Raw genomic sequence first — 17,691 nt, 5'->3', positions numbered from 1 at the left:
GCGGGTAGGCCTTATCCAATCAACTGAATATCTGAATAGAACAAAAAGGCTGAGTATAAGGGAACTCCTCCTACCTGACTGCTTGAGCTGGGACATTGGTCTTTTCTGGCCTTCAAACTTGAACTGAAACATCAATTCTTCTTGTGTCTCAACCCTGCTAGCTTTTAGACTGGAACTCATACCATCTGCTCTCCTACTTCTCAGGCATTCAGTCTGGGGCTAGATCTACACATTGGCTCTCCTGGGTCTCTGCCTTGCTGATCTTAGCACTCTTAGGGACTTCTCAGCTTCTGTAATCACATGAGTCAATCCCTTATAATAAACACCTATCTGTCTATTCACTTATTCATCCTATTGGTTCTGTTTCTCTGAAGAATCCTTACTACTATAAGCTATTACTTTCATTCAATAGATAAGGACCCTGAAATTTAGGAAGGTTTAATGATTTGGCCAAGGACAGATAGCCATAGCTGCTAGTGGAGACAGGACTCAAAGCCAGGTCAGTCTGACTTGTAATCATGCTTTTTATGAAATTTCCACAATAGACATTCATTTGAGTCACAGTATTTGAGATCCCCTGTTATAATATCTGTGTAATTTGCTTCCAGCTATCAAGTGCAACACCTTACTTCCTCCTACCTGCTCCACCTATGTCACCAAAGGAATTCTCTACACTGTTTCATCATGTCATTGTCCTTCCTACCAGGCAAAGCTTCTGAGCTCTTCTCGAGAATTATTGGCTCCAGTCACACCAGAGCACCCACATGCTGTTTGCAGAACATACTATTTTTTTCATGCCCTGATTCTTTGTCTTATATTGTACCCTCTGCTTGGAATACCTCATGCCTCATCTACCATGCCTACTGCCCACCCCAACCCAACTCTGCTATCTGAAAGGCTTAAAAGTATGGCTTAAATACCACCTCCTCTTAGAGGCCCCACACAATCCTTTGAACCCTTCCCCACCATGCAGTTGCTCCCCTGTTCTCCTACATCATCTTCTGGATACCTCCTATAGCATTTAGCCCAGGCTGGCTTTACTTCTCCCCTACTCAATCATAAGCTCTTTGAAGATATAAACCATGCTTTGATTTGATTCTCTCATACCTCAGCCTGGTGCAGTGCCTTGGAAATCATAGTTGCTTAATAAAAATCCATTTCAGCATTATTTATCATGGCTAATGACTGGAGACAACCTAACTGACCATCAATAGGGGACACAATAGAATCCACTGTAGCCATACAAAAGGAGGGATCTCTACGTGCACTGATATAGAATAATCTCCAAAACATCTTATTAACTGAAAAAATACCTAAGTGCATAACTGTAAGAATATCCTACTATATGTTTGAAGAAAATAAAATGTATGTGTGTGTATTTGTGCGCATAGGTGTGCACACATAGGTATATGTTGGTAAAGGCATAGAATATCTGTACATGAACACCTAAAAGGTTGATGACAATGGCTGCCTCTGGGTAAAAGTACTGAGTAACAGGACAGGAAAAGGAGGGGGACTTATTTTTAACCACATTACCTTACCTACTTTGAATTTTGTATTCAGTGCATGTATTAACTATTCCAGAATAAATATATAATTTTTATCATATATCTATTACATGGGTGAGGGAACATATTGAGTTGTTATTAAGTATGGATATAATTTATTTCTCAGATTAACTTGAAATGACCCAGAGAAGTGCAACATGACTAGTCGGTGATACTATACAAATGAAGCTGTGTTTCTGAGCCAACTGGGATGGACTCTGACTCTAAAGAAAATGTAAAAATAATAACAAACAAATGTTTATATAGCTTTTACTCTGCGCCAGGCACAGTTCAAGGTGCTTACATGTATTCACTCATTTAATCCTTACAACTAGACTATGAAAGAGGTATGCACTACTATCATCCCAACTTTAAAGACAAGGACAATGAGGAGGCAACTAGGATGCTCAAGACCATACAAATAATAAATAGCTAGAGTAAGTATTTGATTGTAGTGAATCTGGGTCCAGGGGCTGTGCTCCTTACCATTATACTATGTTGCTAACAGCAAGACACAGGGATAAAATGTAGGAGACTGTGCCTGCTGTATCACCGGTACCCAGCAGTTTATAAGTGATCAATAAATACACTGGATTGATGGACAGATGGATGAATGGATGGATAAATGGATGAATGAGTGGCTCTGTGAATGGGTGAGTGGATTACTGGGTGGATGAAGGGTGGGTAGAGGAATGGGGAGTAGATGGGTCATGGGTGGGTGAATGGTTAGTGGAAAGTGTAAGGCTTTTGCAATCAGATAGATCTGTATGTGAAAGCTGTTGCTGCCCTGAGCAAGATGCTTAAGCTGTCTATCCCTGTTTCCAAGCTAGACTAGAATATGAACTCTGGGAAGATGGGACCATTTTTCTGTTTTGTTCCCTGTTTTATCCCCAATGGCTAGAAGAGTATGTGATACATAGCAGATGCTCAGTGAATATTTGTTGCATGAACTTATAAACTAACAAATGAACAAATGTAGACATTAAGGAGCTAATTGTGTAGTAGGGGCTAATGTGAGGATTATTGAGGTAATATTTAATATAACTGACACATAATAGGTGAGTTTCCCTTCCCTTGGCCCTACTAAATTTACCTCACAGAATAAGGCACACACAACTGGGAATTTGAATCTGTGGATTTTTACCCCAATTACTGAGTATCTGTGTGGTCTTGGGTCAAGCACTCTCCCTCTCTGAACCTCAGTGTCCATAATCTATAAAATGAGTAGTATTCAAACATTTTGTTAGGGGTTAGGGGGAACGAAGGATGCACAAAATCTCTTTTCCAAAGCCTTAAGCAAAAACCCAACATATAAAACAAAATCCTAGGTGTTCTGGATAAACCAGAAGTGGGAGATCCAGACTCCTGTCTCTCCCTTTCCCCCACTCCCCAAAGCACTGCCAAGGTTAACCCAGGGCTCTAAGGCAAGACTTGCAAACCTTTTCTGTAAAGGGTCAAATAGTAAATTTTTTACACTTTGTGGGCCATATGGTCTCTGTCACAACTACTCAACTCTGCCTTTGTATCATGAAAACAGTCATAGACAATAAGTGAATGGCATGGTTGTGTTCCAATAAAACTTTTATTTATGGACCCTGAAATTTGAATTTCATATAATTCCATATACTTGTACCACAAAATATTATTCTTCTTTTGATTTTTTCCTACCCGTTTAAAAATGTAAAAACCATCCTTAGCTTGAGGGCTGGATTTGGCCAGCAGGCTATAGTTTGCTGACCCCTGATCTAAGGAGCTGGGCTAGATTATTTCCAAGGTCATCCAACTTGGACATTACAGCTGAAGCAGCTCAAAAGCAACATGAGAACTGCAGAGAATAAAGCCTGGAACTGCAGTGCTGCCATGGAAATTCTGGAAAGTAGGTAAAAGTATGGACTGGTCTGCTCTAGGTTAGAAGACCTCAAAAAGGAGGAGGCTCAAGTTCTGTTCTCACCTCTCACTTTACCAGGCTGAACAGCATTTTTAACACATTGACTGCCCCACCGGAAAAAAATTTTTCCTTGGGCCACAGTGTTTTATTATGAAAATAGAATAAAAACTTTGAAAAAAATTATCCCCTCTAATTTAATAAAAAATGTTTTTTTTATTGTTTTCTGTGCATGAGTTATATGCAATTAAATTTTTAATATTAATTGTAAGGGACATGTGAAACATGTGAGTTTCATATGCTTCACAAGGCCCCAGACTCAAAACTAGCATGAGTTAAATACAACTCACAGGGCAGCTAATATACTAAATGCTTGGTAGTTCATCTACTCTCAGAACTTCAAATGTCATCAATGCCTCCCAATTCTCTCTGAGCTTAATATCTAGATCACCAACAGCCTATTGGATATCTACAATGAGAGACTGTCCAAGCATCTCAGATTCACCAGAGCTAAGATTGTATTAGTCATATCCCTTCTCTGCCTCCTCTCCATTTTGTATGCTCTATTGCAGTGAAGGATATCACCATGCACTTGGTCACAAAAGACCAAGTGGATGTACTTCCTCCTGTCACTGGGAGGAAGTATAGGAGGACTAGGATATGTCAAGTCTTGATTGATCCTTCACCAAATTGATGGCAGATGGCAGCATTTTTACTATTAGTAACATCTAACAGGCTTTGGCTCATAGTTCCAACGCTAAGTACAAGCCTTAAGATTCTGTGTTTCTATACCGGCAAACATACAGGTGGACTAAATGTGACAATGACTGTAGTTCCCAAGAACACAGTCTTCCCTTATTCCTTTGTGTCAGAAACCCCACCCCCAATTTTTAGGTGTACATTTTGCCACCCAGTTTAAATGACTGCATTTCCTAGATTCCTCTGCAGCTGAGAACAGCCAGGTGACTCAGTTATTTTATGAGACATAAGCAGAAGTATTAAATAGGACTTCTAAGATGGTTTCTTAAAAAGGAGGGGTCAAGTCCCTTCCCCCCTCTTTTCCCCTTCAAAATGTGAATGTTAATAGATTTTCTGGAGCTTAAGCACTCATCTTATCCATGAAGAATGGAAGCCAAATGCTAGGGATGATGGAGCAGAGAAGTCCTTAAAGACTTTCTGAAGCTGCTATACTGGCCCAGGTATGCCTATCTCTTGACTTCTTATGTGAAAGAATAAAATCTTGTATGCTTTAAGCCAATATAGATAAATCTCTGTTATTCATAGCAGAATCAAATAAGCTGTTAAACTTACCAGTTGGCCATCCCAACTCGCCTATGAAGATAGTGCCACCAACTCAAATGTGTCTTTTACAAAGGTCACATGGAACTGGTCTACAATTACAAATTCTTCCCCAAAGCAGTAGCATACCAAAGATGGGTCAATGGGAACAGATAACCATGAGTGCAGGCAATAAAAGAGTAAACTAGCTACAGAGAATTTTTTTAAAAGACTAAAAGTCAACGTGTTCTTTATCATCACCATGCACCAGCAATTTTAAACAATGTTAGCAATAAAACACTGAAAAACCCTAAAAAAATCTTTGGTTGTTCAAAGTTCAAAACAATTATTGTGGTTACTATTGAGTTTTAATAATATATATGAAATTTCAAATTAGCACCTTTTATTACTTATCCTTAAGTCAACATTTTATTCTACATGGAAGTTGACTCAGAGAACTCCCAATTATACCATTGGCTCCTGATAGACAGTCTTAACTACATGTGTTTATTCAGCTCGTCTCACTTTGTAAAGGTTCACAATCATTCAAGGTAGCTTTGGATGTATTTCGTGTCTACAACCCCTCTGGTACTACATGTTCTAGCATTTAAATAGTAGGTTCAAAGTAAACAATGGTAACACAGTGATTGTAAAGACAAAGAAACAACATGAGTTACCTTCAATTCTGTCATTCTATGTGACCAACTGGAGTTTTTATTTGTGCTTAAAATCTAAAGCAAGGAAACAATGCAAATTGCAAAGTGTAATATTTCTGTTCAGTGAGTGCACATTTTAGTTCTGACATGAGATAAGTTTCTGAATTTGCGTATCTTTAAAATTTAAATTTATTGCTTTTTCATTAATTGTTTGAAAATTAAAGAATAAATCAAGAAAATAATGAATAGTGCTGATTATGACTAAAAATAATCTTTTCATATAAAGGAGAGAGTATAAAAATTATCCATTCCAGATATCATATGTGCTAGGTATATCACATCTCTAAAGTACTAATAACATACTTAATCATCTTCTCTACAATTCCAGAAAGCAGGGTACTAATTTATTGGTAATCTACAGAGCCAATCCTCAATTAACCACACTAATGGTCAGAAGTCCAAAGCAGATCACACTCAATAATAGACTTGGATATGAAATGTCCTTGCATGCATACACCCACTCTGTGTTCTTTCTAGCCCAACTCTCAGCCATCCGAGGGTCTAGATGGGAGAAAGACACAGATAATTACAAACAATGCTGGGTACAGGCTTTTAATATAGATTATCTCCACCATTATCATATGATGCAAGCCACCATCACCTCTAAGCTGAGCTATTGTTAAGAGCCTCCTCATAGCTCTTATCCTTGTCCCACTACAATCTATTCTCCTGTTTAAATTTAAGTCATCATGTCTCTCATCTGTCCAAAACCTTTCAATGGTATCCCATATCACTCAGATTAAATGCCCTATAAAATTTGCTTCCTGTTTTCTCTCTGGTTTCATTTACCTTTCTTCCACTTACTAATTTTTTATCCTCAGAATATTGGCCTCCTTGATGTTCCTTAAGCAAACCAGTTGTGTTCTTTCTGGATGTTTCTTATGCCTAGAATCCTCTTCTCCTAAAAAGACATGGAGCTTATCCTTCATTTCCTTCACTTCTCTGCTCAAATGTCCCTAACCAGAGAGGCTCTAACTGATCTAATATATCATTCCACTCCCTATCTCTCTCTGTTCTCTTACCAGGTTTTATTTTTCTCCTTAGTACTTAGAACCTCCTGACATACTGTATATTCATTTCTGTGACTGTTTAGTGAACCCCCTAACCCCTAGAATGTAAGCTCCATGAGAGTGAGGCATTTGTTTTTGTTCACTGCTGTCTCCCCTGCACCTACATCAGTACCAACTCATACTAGATAGATACTCTATATTTTTTAATAAATTAATGACATTAATAGTGCCTATAAGATAAGGTACTTTATCCCCATTTTATGGATGAACATACTAAGGATAAAAGAGGTTTGACAATTGGCAAGAATTTCAGAGCTGAAAACTATAAAAGCCAGGCCCTCAACTTCAGACTTGTGACCCTGAGAACACCATTCTTTCTACTCTAGGCACATTGTCTAAACTAGCAAAAATTAGCATTGCCAGCAGAAGCTTTGAATAAATATACTGAACAATTTACCATCCAATGTGAACTCACAGTTTAATACCCTCTATCTACAGAGACATTTTATTCTGTAAAATCTCAAACAATGTTTTATGTTCAAGGACTACGATTTACATGTAACACTTGAAATAAGTTACTATGGTCAAATGTTCTAAAATGAACACTCACTGTTATAAAATGCTCAGTTTGTATTTCAGACACTTTTCAAATCAAAGAACAAGGAGCAAAGATCTTTTGACTAGTCACATTATAAAATGGTTGCTAGATATATACTCCCTATTTTTTCATAATGAGCCACTAGTCAAATTTTATCCAACATTTACTTCCAGGAATCTGAGAATCTCAGGCCTGGAATGAATTTTGGTGACCATTAATAGCTCCATTTAGGCCAGGTGTGGTGGCTCACACCCGTAATCCTAGCACTCTGGGAGGCCGAGGTGGGAGGATCACTTGAGCTCAGGAGTTTGAGACCAGCCTAAGCAAGAGCGAGACCTGGTCTCTATAAAAAATAGAAAACTTAGCCGGGCATAGTGGTGTAGCTACCAGGGAGGCTGAGGCAAGAGGTTTGCCTGAGCCTGGGAGTTTGAAGTTTCAGTGCACTATGATAACGCCACTGCACTCTAGCCTGGGCAACAGAGCAAGACTGTCTCAAAACAAACAAACAAAGAAACAAAAAAAACCCTCCATTTAACAGATGAGAAATCTGAAGCCCAAAGCATTTCCATCAGTTAGTACCAGGGCCAAAACTAAAGGTTTCCTGCCTCCCAGGTTAGAATATAGTTTACTACTCCTCTCTCTTAAATTCTGGCAAGCAACAAAATAAATGCTTTCATCATATAATATCTACTTGCTCAGTCCCCTAAAAATATTATGAGATTTTCCCCATTAATCAATCCTTAATTACATAGTCTCCACAAGATGTCTGCTACTCTCTTCTCTCTCACATTCAGTTGGAAAAGCATCAAATGTCTCCATCAATTTAACCTGTTGTCAGTGGGTGACTCTATACTACAATATATTTGGAAGAGGAGGGTAGTCTCATACAGGCCCAACTGCCAGAAATGGCAGGACTGGCATGGTTTTTTTTCAGGCAAATTTCGTGGCATTAGTTCATCTGAAAGAAAGTCCTTTCCCAAGATCATGACTTTTTGTTCCTTTCTGCCTCTCCCAGTATCATTTGAGCAGATGATTCTGGGAGCAGTAAGGAAGGACAATGACAGAGTCAGCAGACTCAGGTGCTAGACTCAGCTTTGCCTCCAAGGAATTTGTGGTCCTCGGCAAGTGTCTCCCACTCTCTGGGTCTCAGCTTTCCTGGTTGGATAACAAGAACTCTAAGGTCTTTTTACCTGCTCTAATCTCTTCTAGTTCTACAAACATTTGATGTACCCTTAATGGGACCCTAAGGAAGAATGGAGGTCTGGGAAGAAGAGTCTCTTGAAGCCTTGGCATATAGGCATATAAACTGGATGCCTTTAAAAACCACTAAAACAGAGGTCTAATGAAGCCCTGAGGAAGAGAGGAGGACAGCTCCCCTCAATACAGTCCTAGCTCATGCCAGATTTCCTCCTCCCTTCCAGAATGGAAGCAAAAAAGGAGCTAAATACCAATTTTTGCTCACCCTCTTTAGGCTACTTGCCTTCAGCTGCAGGTTATGGGTGGCAGTGCAGAAGTGTGAGCTGGCATTGCCATAAGTTTCTGCTGACCTAACCCAACTGCCCTCCAAGATTCTCTAGCCGATGCCTCCCAGCTGAATACAAAGTCATGGTGGCCTCCCACTCTTCAGACCCCCCGACCAGGCTTAAGCTACCCATGGCTAAGTCAGAGAAGCATTAAGATGCAGTCACTACTTCCTCTCTGCAAAGGCAAGTCATTCCAAGGTCTCCAGGTGGAGAAGGGAGCACCAGGGCATAAAATGAACTGTTGGAGGACGATATTAAACACACATACACACACAAGCACACACTCCTTGGGAGGGAAGGAAGAGCCCTGCTAACTGAATGTGGCCCAGACTCATTCCCAGACTGGGGGTTTCTGCAGCTGTCTCTCCTTGACAAAGCCCCAAGTGTGGACAGGGTGACCCCAGCCCAGACAAGGAAGGGCTGCAGGACTCCCCCAAGCAGCTTTCCGGGAGAGTGGCTCTCTGTCTTCATGCCCTGGGGCTGGCCAGGGGCAGGGGGTACACACAACCTAAGTGGGGTCATGCAGCTCTTCCATAAGGCCCCTCGACAATCTCAGGCTTTGTGACTGTTCCCTCCCCCCCACAACCCCTTGCCAGCTCGCCTGCCTCCTGCGAGCTTTACTGCTTCCAGAAAACCCCACTGGCAACCCCCTTGCCTCTCTGGCCTCCGAGGTGACCCCTGGGCTGCTCTTGGGCACCTCATCTAGCTCCCACCCCCATCCCACCCAATCTCAGAGGGCGGTAGAAATGTGGAGGGGGATGGGAGAGGGCTTTCCTGGGCAGGCGGGCGAGCAGGGACTCCTAAAATGGCCACAGGAAGCTCACTGGTGTCTCAAGGACAGCAGCGAGGGCGGCGGTGGGCAGAGGCGAGGGGACTCACTGCGTGGTGGCTGGTTGGAGGGACTGGAGGTGGGGCTGGGGGACTGAGGCTCAAACAAGGGAAGCCAGCGTGAACTCACCATTCCCGGTCCGCCCCTTATCCACTGCATGGTGCCCACGAAGTCCGGCTTCTCTGAGGCCAGGTAGCTGGTGCCGGTTGTGGCAGGCTGGCTAGGAGAGCCGGGATGGAGCGAGCGAAAGCCCCAGCGCCCCCTCCGCCTCCCCTCCCCCACGGCCCTACAGCCCAATCCCCTCCGCCCTGGACCTCGCCTTCAGTCAGGTTGTTTCATGCCAGCCGGCAAGCTCTGCCTTTCCGCCCTGCTGCTCCCAGGGGACTTGGCCGGAGAGGTACAGAGGGGGGTCCCAATGGGCTGTCTTTGTCCCCCACCAAGGCTGGAGAACTGCGGGAAGGGATTCAGGGAAAGGATGGGTGCGAATAACCTCCGCTCGCCCTGGGAGAAGGCAGCTGCTACCTCTGCCTGCCTCCTGCTGCGCTGGAGTTAGATGCTGTTTATTGTGGGGCTTTCCAATTGTGTCGAGTCAGCCGAAAGTCCTCTCCAAAGTTGCCAGAGGTGTTGGGCCAACCTCCAGAATAATAAGATCCTGCCCCAATGGAGCTATGACAGAACTCTCGTGCCTCCCTACCCCCAGCCCTCTCTCCGCACACTCCCCTAGGGTCTTCTCTCTTAGTGTGTGTACTCTCTTAGTGCTTTCATCTGCATTACTTTCACTTCTCAGAACAACCCTGTAGGGGCAGGCATTAGTATCTCAATTTTACAGACAAATAAATGGAGGTTTGGAGAGGGAAGGATCCTGTTTAAGGTCACATTAAAAAAAGATAAATCCTCGACTTTACCCTCTGCAGCTTTCCAAGCTTCTTTCTGCTCTCTTTCTCTCAAACACACACACACACACACACACACACACACACACACACACACACACAGGAACATGAAAGGTAGCTTGTTGATGGATGAATTTTCCATTTGCTTATTTTGCTGAGAATGAGTCAAACGTACATCAGCAAAACAGGCAAACGGAGAAACCACCCACCTCTTCATGATTCCCCCAACTCTGGGCAATGCAACCCAGGCTGGCACCTTTGCATCTGCTGAGAATTAGCATTGTCAGTCACATTCACACCCATTATTATTCTATATAATCCTAACAATAACTGTGTGAGGTGGACACAACAGGGAGTATCAATCCCCCCACCAGCCCCCAGACATGAACACTGAAGCCCAGAGATTGAAAGACTTCTGCTCAAAGTAGCACAGCCAAATAAGACAAGAATCCAAGGCTCCTGATGAGAAGGGCAGGTGGGACAAGAATGGAATTGTAAAAGTAGAGGTTGTAACTGCAGCAAGAGGGAATTAAAGTATGATATCAGAAAGATGTTCCTGGAGGTAACTGGCATGAAGACATCACTGGTATGTTACACAAACAACCTTATTTGTCCTCTTGTTCTTAGCATACCTTCCCCACTTTATCCGATCCATTTTTTTTGCCAGACAGAGTTGGCCAAACATATAAGCAATGCCTTGATGAACACCCAGTCATGAGAGGTGTACAAGCAGAAGCTGAATAGCCCTTTGGCAAGGGATTTCCCAAATCAAATGGAAGCCTGGCCTGGGTATTCTTTCAACTTCCTCCCAAGTCTGGTAGTCCAGGCATCAGTGATTCTATAATGTTCTCCTCTCACTTTCCCACCTCTGGGCCTTCACTCATGCTGAGCATCTTGGATGCACCTCCCCTGCCAACCAGCCCATTCAAACTGTCATGATTCTTTAAGATCTGGCACTGGGTACACTGCCTTTAGGAAGCTTTCCAGGAATACCTCCAGGCCCTGGTTTTATAATCTTTCATCTGACTCCGATAGCACTACCATGTAGGTCTCTCAATTGAAAATGATTTTTTTTACCTCGTTAAAGGCTGAATTGTGTCCCTCCCAAAACTCACATGTTGAAGTTCTAATCCCCAATACCTCAGAATATGACTGTATTTGGATATAGGATCTTTAAAGAAGTAATTAAGTTAAAATGAGATCATTAGGGTGGGCCCTTATCCATTATTACTGGTGTGCTATAACAAGAGGAAATTTAGGCACAGATGGGTACAGAGAAAAACCCATGTAAAAACTCAGGGAGAGGCTGGGCGTGGTGGCTCATGCCTGTAATCCTAGCACTCTGGGAGGCCGAGGCGGGTGGATTGCTCGAGGTCAGGAGTTCGAGACCAGCCTCAGCAAGAGCGAGACCCCGTCTCTACTAAAAATAGAAAGAAATTATATGGACAACTAAAATATATATGTATATAGAAACAATTAGCCGAGCATGGTGGTACATGCCTGTAGTCCCAGCTACTAGGGAGGCTGAGGCAGTAGGATTGTTTAAGCCCAGGAGTTTGAGGTTGCTGTGAGCTAGGCTGATGCCATGGCACTCTAGCCCGGGCAACAGAGTGAAACTCTGTCTCAAAAAAAAAACAAAACAAAACAAAACAAAAAACTCAGGGAGAAGACAGCCATCTACAAGCCAAAGAGAGAGGTCTCAGCAGCAACTAACCCCACTGACACCTCAATCTCAGACTTCTAGCCTTCAGGACCATGAGAAAATAAACTTCTGTTGTTTATGCCACCCAATCTGTGGTACTTTGTTATGGCAGCCTTACCTAGTAAAATAATACACTGGTCATATGTACATTTTTTCTATTTATCAAGTAAGTGGAATTAGAAGGTTTTTTATAAAAGCAGTGACAATGAATTACTCACCTTGGTATCTCCTACAATAGTGACTGGCACATAGGAGATATCCAATAAAAACTTGGATTGTTTTTTGATGGATGCATTCAACTATATTATTGAGCTCCTATGTGCCAGGCATTGTCAGATGCTCAGGATGCAAGACAGAGTTCCTCATGAACCTTACAGTCTACTTGGAGTAGAAGAGAGATAGACAATAAGCAAACAAATAAGATATGTAGAGATTGTGATATGTGCTCTGAAGGATATAAACCAGTTTATGTGATGTGAGCAGCCCTGGGATTATAGAAAGTGTCTGTATCAGTCATTGTTCAGTCAGGAAAATAAAAACCACCCTAGATCTTTTAAGCTGAGCATATTTAATATAATACGTCACACCTGCAGAGCTAAGAAGCCAAACAGACGATGGTGCAGCAACCTAGCATTTAGCAACCACAGAAATGTGCAACCACTCCTAAGGAGGAGTAGATAACGGGAAAAGGTAATATTACATGAACCCAGAAACAGGTGGTACTGTGCAGAAGCTAAAAGTATGGTGTGGTTTGCCTATTAAAAGCAGGCCAGGCATCATGAATGAAAGAGTGGTTCAAGGGAAGCTGGAGCCATGAGGGAAATATAACTACTGTCAGAAAACACCCCTCTGAAAAAAGGGGTGGGAGAAATACCCTGCCTTCTCCCTTCCTCCTACCCATCAATCTCACACAGGTGTCTCTCATGGGACAAAAGAAGTGAGAAAGCAAGGAAGCCTAAGAAATGTAGTTTTCAAGAGAAAAACGGAGATCTTTCAAAAGACGATCTGAAAGCAAACAGGCCAGTCTTAGTATATGTTCCTAGAGATTCCTGCAGAAGAACGGGTGTTGATCCCAGTTGAATCCAGTAGGTCTTGAGCAACTATTTTCCTAGAACCATGTGAGCAGTTAGAGGAGATATAATGTAATGGTAAGGGTATAAACTCTGCAGCCAGAACTGTTTGGATTTGATCATTGGCTTGGGCAGGTTATTTAATTGTCTGTGTCTCAACAGTTTCTTTATCTGTGAACATGGGTAACAAAATTATTATAAAGATTTGATAAATTTATTCAAGGAAAGCACTTGACACAGGGCCTGGCAACCAGTAAGCACTCAGGACAGGATAACAGAAATCTGAAAAAGGGGTTTCCACAATCTCTGTGTTACAGACCTGTTTCTTGAAGCCCTGTGATCTCTCAGAAGCCTATTTTGTACCTAGCAGAGCACCAGCTCTCACTGGGCAAAGGCCAAAGCTACGCTCTTTTTGGCCATTGGCAAAATGAAGAGAAAGACAGTCAAGTCTCAGCTTCTCTGTGTCTCAGTTTCTCGAAAGATATTATACAATGAACGCACTAATTGTGTACCTAAGAGTGTTAAGCAATCACTGATCCATAGATATCAGGGTTGGCAAAGATCTTAAAGATTATCTCCTCCAACACTCTCATTTTACTGATGAGAAGATATAGCCCCAGGGAATGAAAGGACCTCCCAAAGTCACAAAATAAGTTAGTGGCTGAGCTGGGATAAAAACTCAAACCCTTGATTCTCCACAGTGAATGTAGTGCAATACTGAAAAAGGATAAACATTAAAAGTATACAACTATTATAATGCTAGTATTAGGGGCCTAAGGCTAACGTCTATATTATAATCTGTATTTTCTTGACAATAGAAATATTGTTAATATTTCTTAACATATATTACTACCTACTCTGATTCATTCATAAACTCAATAAACATGTGTGTCTACTATGTGCCAGGCACAGTATGTTAAGCACTGATGCTACAGCAGTGAACAAGATGGACACAGTTCATGCCCAATAAACAAGTAAATCAGGTAGATAAACACACTAACATAGATGACAATAAGTGCTATAAAAGAAAGAAAGAAATGGGATAGAGAATAACTCTGGGGAAAAGAAGAGAGTTTAGATAAGGAAGGCTTCTCCAAGGAGATGGCATTCAAGTTGAGGCCTAAAGGTTTGTATTAAGCCAGACATGTAAGAGGTAGGGGGAGAGTATTTGAGGCACAGAAAATAGAAAGTACAGAAGTTCAAAGGATTGAACAAGCTTGTAGTGTCCCAAGAATTGAAACCAGGATGAAGCTGAAGCCTAGAGAGAAAGGGGAAGAGGGGCAGGAGACAAATTTGGCAGAAGTCAGGTCATGTAAGGACTTGAAGGCCGTGGTAAGAGAATTTAGATTTGTTCTAAGAACAACAGGGAGAAAGGTGAGGTAATTGACTTGTTTTTAAGCAGAAGAATTAGTTGATCTGATTTACATTTTTAAAAGACACTCAGGCTGATACATGGTAAATATTAACAGATTGAAAGTGGGCAAGAGGTAGAAGCTATTGTAGTAATCCAGGGGAGAGATGATGGTAACTTGGACTAGAAGGACAGTAAAGATGATAGAGAGAGGTAAACAGATTTGATATAGATTTTAGAGGTAGAAATAACAGAGTGTAGTGATGGACTGAATGAGGAGTGTGAAGGAAATGAAGAAGAAATTACAGATAACTTTCAGTTTTTGACTTGAACAACTGAGTAGATGGTGGCACCTTGGCTGATGTGGGGAGACTGGCATAAGCTCAGGTTTGAAGAAGGGAGGAAATCAAGACTTCTATTTTGGATACATTAAGAGCGAGCTGCCCATTAGTTATACTATTAGAGGAGATATCAGAAAGACAACTAGGTATGCAAGCCTGGGGTTCAGGAGAGAAGATCTGGCTGGATATATATTAACATATTTTGGACTCTTCCTCATATCAAAGGTATTTAATATCACAAGGTAGGATGTGATCATCTAGGGATAGAATATAGATTTTTTTAAAAGGGCCCTGGACTCAGTCCTGAGACTTTCCAACAATTAGACAAAAGTTGCATAGAGAAGGAGGGGTCAAAGACGGAGACTGAGAAGCAATTATCAGTAAAGTAAAAAGAAAACCAGAATAAATTGTATTCAGTTGAAAAGACGTTTCAACATTAGGTGTGTGAAATATTGTTGAGAAGTTAAATGGATGATGAGAGATATGTCTGTTGTATTAGCAACAAGGTAGGTGGCCTTGACAAGAATAGCTTCAGTGGCAAGAGGGTAAGAGAACTCATATTAGAGTCAATTGACGAGTGAATGAGGGGAAAAAAGATGAGTGAAGGTAAAGAACCAGAGACAATGAGTGTAGACAACTCTTTGAGAAGTTTTGCTGCGAAGGGAATAACAGAAATAAGGCAATATTTTGAAGGGTATGTGAGGTCAAGGAAGTCCTTTTTATTCTTTTAACATGAAGAGCATATTTATATGATGATGGGAATGAGAGGAAAAGCTGACATAGGACCTTGCTATTTGAAGTATGGTCCACGAACCAACATGTTATCATCATCACCTGGGTGCTTGTTAGGAATGCAGAAGCTCAGGCCCCATCCCAGACCTACTGAATCATAATCTACATTTTAACTAGATCCCCAGATGATCTGCATGTACATTAAAGTATGAGAAGCACTGATATAGAAGACGGGATACCTCCAGATACCTCCAGGAACAAAGTTCTTGAGAAAGTGAGAGGGGGTGGATTCCAGAGCAAAAAAGAAGAGATTTGCCCTTGATGGGAACAGGGTCTCTTCCTGGATTCTAGCAGGAAGGAAGACAGAGAAAATGAGTGAGTGTGCAGGTGCCAGTGGGCCTGTAGATTTGGTGAATAAAGGAGAAGAGAATGCCCCTATAATATCTTATTTTTTTTATTTTCTCAATGAAGAGATGATGCTCAGAGAAAGTTATGAAGTGTCATTGGAGGTTATAGGAGGAAGGAGCAAGTATGAAATAGCTCTCTCAGAGCAGTGGTTCTCAACCATGGCTCCACATTGGAATCACCTGGGGAGATTTAAAAACCACTGATGTCTAAATCTCACCTTCAGGGATTATTATTTAATTGGAATGGGGTACAGGCTGGGAATCAGGATCTTTAAAAGCTCCCCAGATAATTCTAATGTGCAACTAGGGTTGAAAGCCGCTGTCTTAGAGAGAGTGGAAAAGCGAACACATTAAGGACATGTAGTAGGGTTTGCAAGAAATGTTAGTGCCTACTTGAGTCTTGTGGTAAAGAAAAATAAATCAGTCCAGTGATAGGACTTTTCTCCAGTCCATTTTTCTGTTCAGGCATGGGTACTGAGAAGACAGGAGGTGGTTGGGTGGAATCTGAAGGAGATTTGCCAAGCAAACACAATGGCAAAAGAAATGGGCAATAGAGTTGCAAGCATTTGCAAGGAAGTGATAACAATAATGGACCAGGGAATCTGAGCCAGACAAAAGGGAAAAGAGGACATGAAAAGTGGTGTTGAGTAATGGAGTAAGGTCAATAAAATAGTGAGGTCAATGAATTGGAGATTTGATGACATGGATGAATTGTCAGAGAGGTACCAAAGTAAGCCAGAATAACAGGACACAATGATCAGAGACAAGATGTTTGAAATCAAGATTTTGGAGATAATCATGGTTACTTAGCTATGATAAGATCTAGGGTGTTACCACAGGAATTCTTCCTGAGAGGGGTGAATGAAAAGGTTGTTGAAGTTGAGACCAAGGTTGAATAGGCTGCTTACAGGAATGCTGAGGTTAGTCAGGAGAAAGGATGAAGACAAGTGATGATCCAGCAGCTATTGTCCTCAATGAATGAGGAAGAATGTCCATAAAGATAGTCTGTCAGCCAAGAGTTATGTATCAAGTACTTACCATGTGCCAAGTTCTGTCTAGGTGCTGGGGATATAGCAATGAGCAAGACAGACTAGGTCTCTATCCTCAAGGAGCTTATATTCTAATGGAGGGATTTAGACATTGAACCTAAAACCCAAGAATAAGGCAATCTAAATTCTAAATAATTATAAAAATGATAAATAGTGTAATATAATACAAAGTGACTAGGGGAAGGAGACACTGCTTTACTTAGGTGGCTAAGGAAGGCCTTTCTAAGGAGGTAACATCCAAGTTGACACTGAAATAATGAAAAGAAACCAGTCATACAAAGATCTGGGAGCAAAGAATTCCAAACAGGAAGGAAAAACAAAGGCAAAGGGCCAGAAATGGAAATGAGATTAACACATGTAAGGGACAGGAGAAGGTCAATATAGCAGAGTGTAATGAACTATAAGTCAGTGATGGGAGATGGTGTCAGAGAATCAGGTGGGGCCAGGATATCAGAAAATGAAAGCAAAAGGTAGGGATAGTGGATGACAGAGGCAGATGGCATGTGCTTCCAAGAAGCCAGGGGTTGTGAAGGCAGAGGGGAAGAAATGGGAAACATGATGGAGGTCCCCAAATAAGCTAACACAGAAAATAATTTAAAGCAAGATGTTAGTACAATGGGAAAAGTGTATATAGGTACATTTGTAAATATACTCTTAGCCTTTGAGAAGAAAAATCCAGCTGGATGAATTCTCAAGGTCCTCTGTCTCCTTGCTACTACTCAAATTGTGGCTCTCAGACCAGCAGCATCAATATCACCTG

The 17,691-nt window shown here is 41.6% G+C and overlaps 1 protein-coding gene across 7 annotated transcripts in view; it reads right to left on the bottom strand.

The window, feature by feature from the left end:
* Positions 1 to 17,691, bottom strand: part of ARHGEF9 (Cdc42 guanine nucleotide exchange factor 9) — a 324,866-nt gene that overhangs the window by 148,954 nt on the left and 158,221 nt on the right. Inside the window, exon 1 of one of the 7 annotated variants that reach the window (XM_045537713.1) lies at positions 9,516 to 9,741. The exons of the other annotated variants lie outside the window; for them this stretch is intronic. Within the exon in view, the coding sequence (XP_045393669.1) occupies positions 9,516 to 9,545 (30 nt within the window). The 5' untranslated portion in view covers positions 9,546 to 9,741. Of the gene's footprint in view, positions 1 to 9,515; positions 9,742 to 17,691 lie in introns of those variants that run through there. 7 annotated transcript variants of the gene reach the window in all.

The sequence above is a fragment of the Lemur catta genome, chromosome X (genome assembly GCF_020740605.2).
Source record: "Lemur catta isolate mLemCat1 chromosome X, mLemCat1.pri, whole genome shotgun sequence".
Lineage (NCBI taxonomy): Eukaryota > Metazoa > Chordata > Mammalia > Primates > Lemuridae > Lemur > Lemur catta.
The sequence above is the reverse complement of the archived record's forward strand: the minus strand, read 5'-3'. Positions and strand labels throughout refer to the sequence as shown.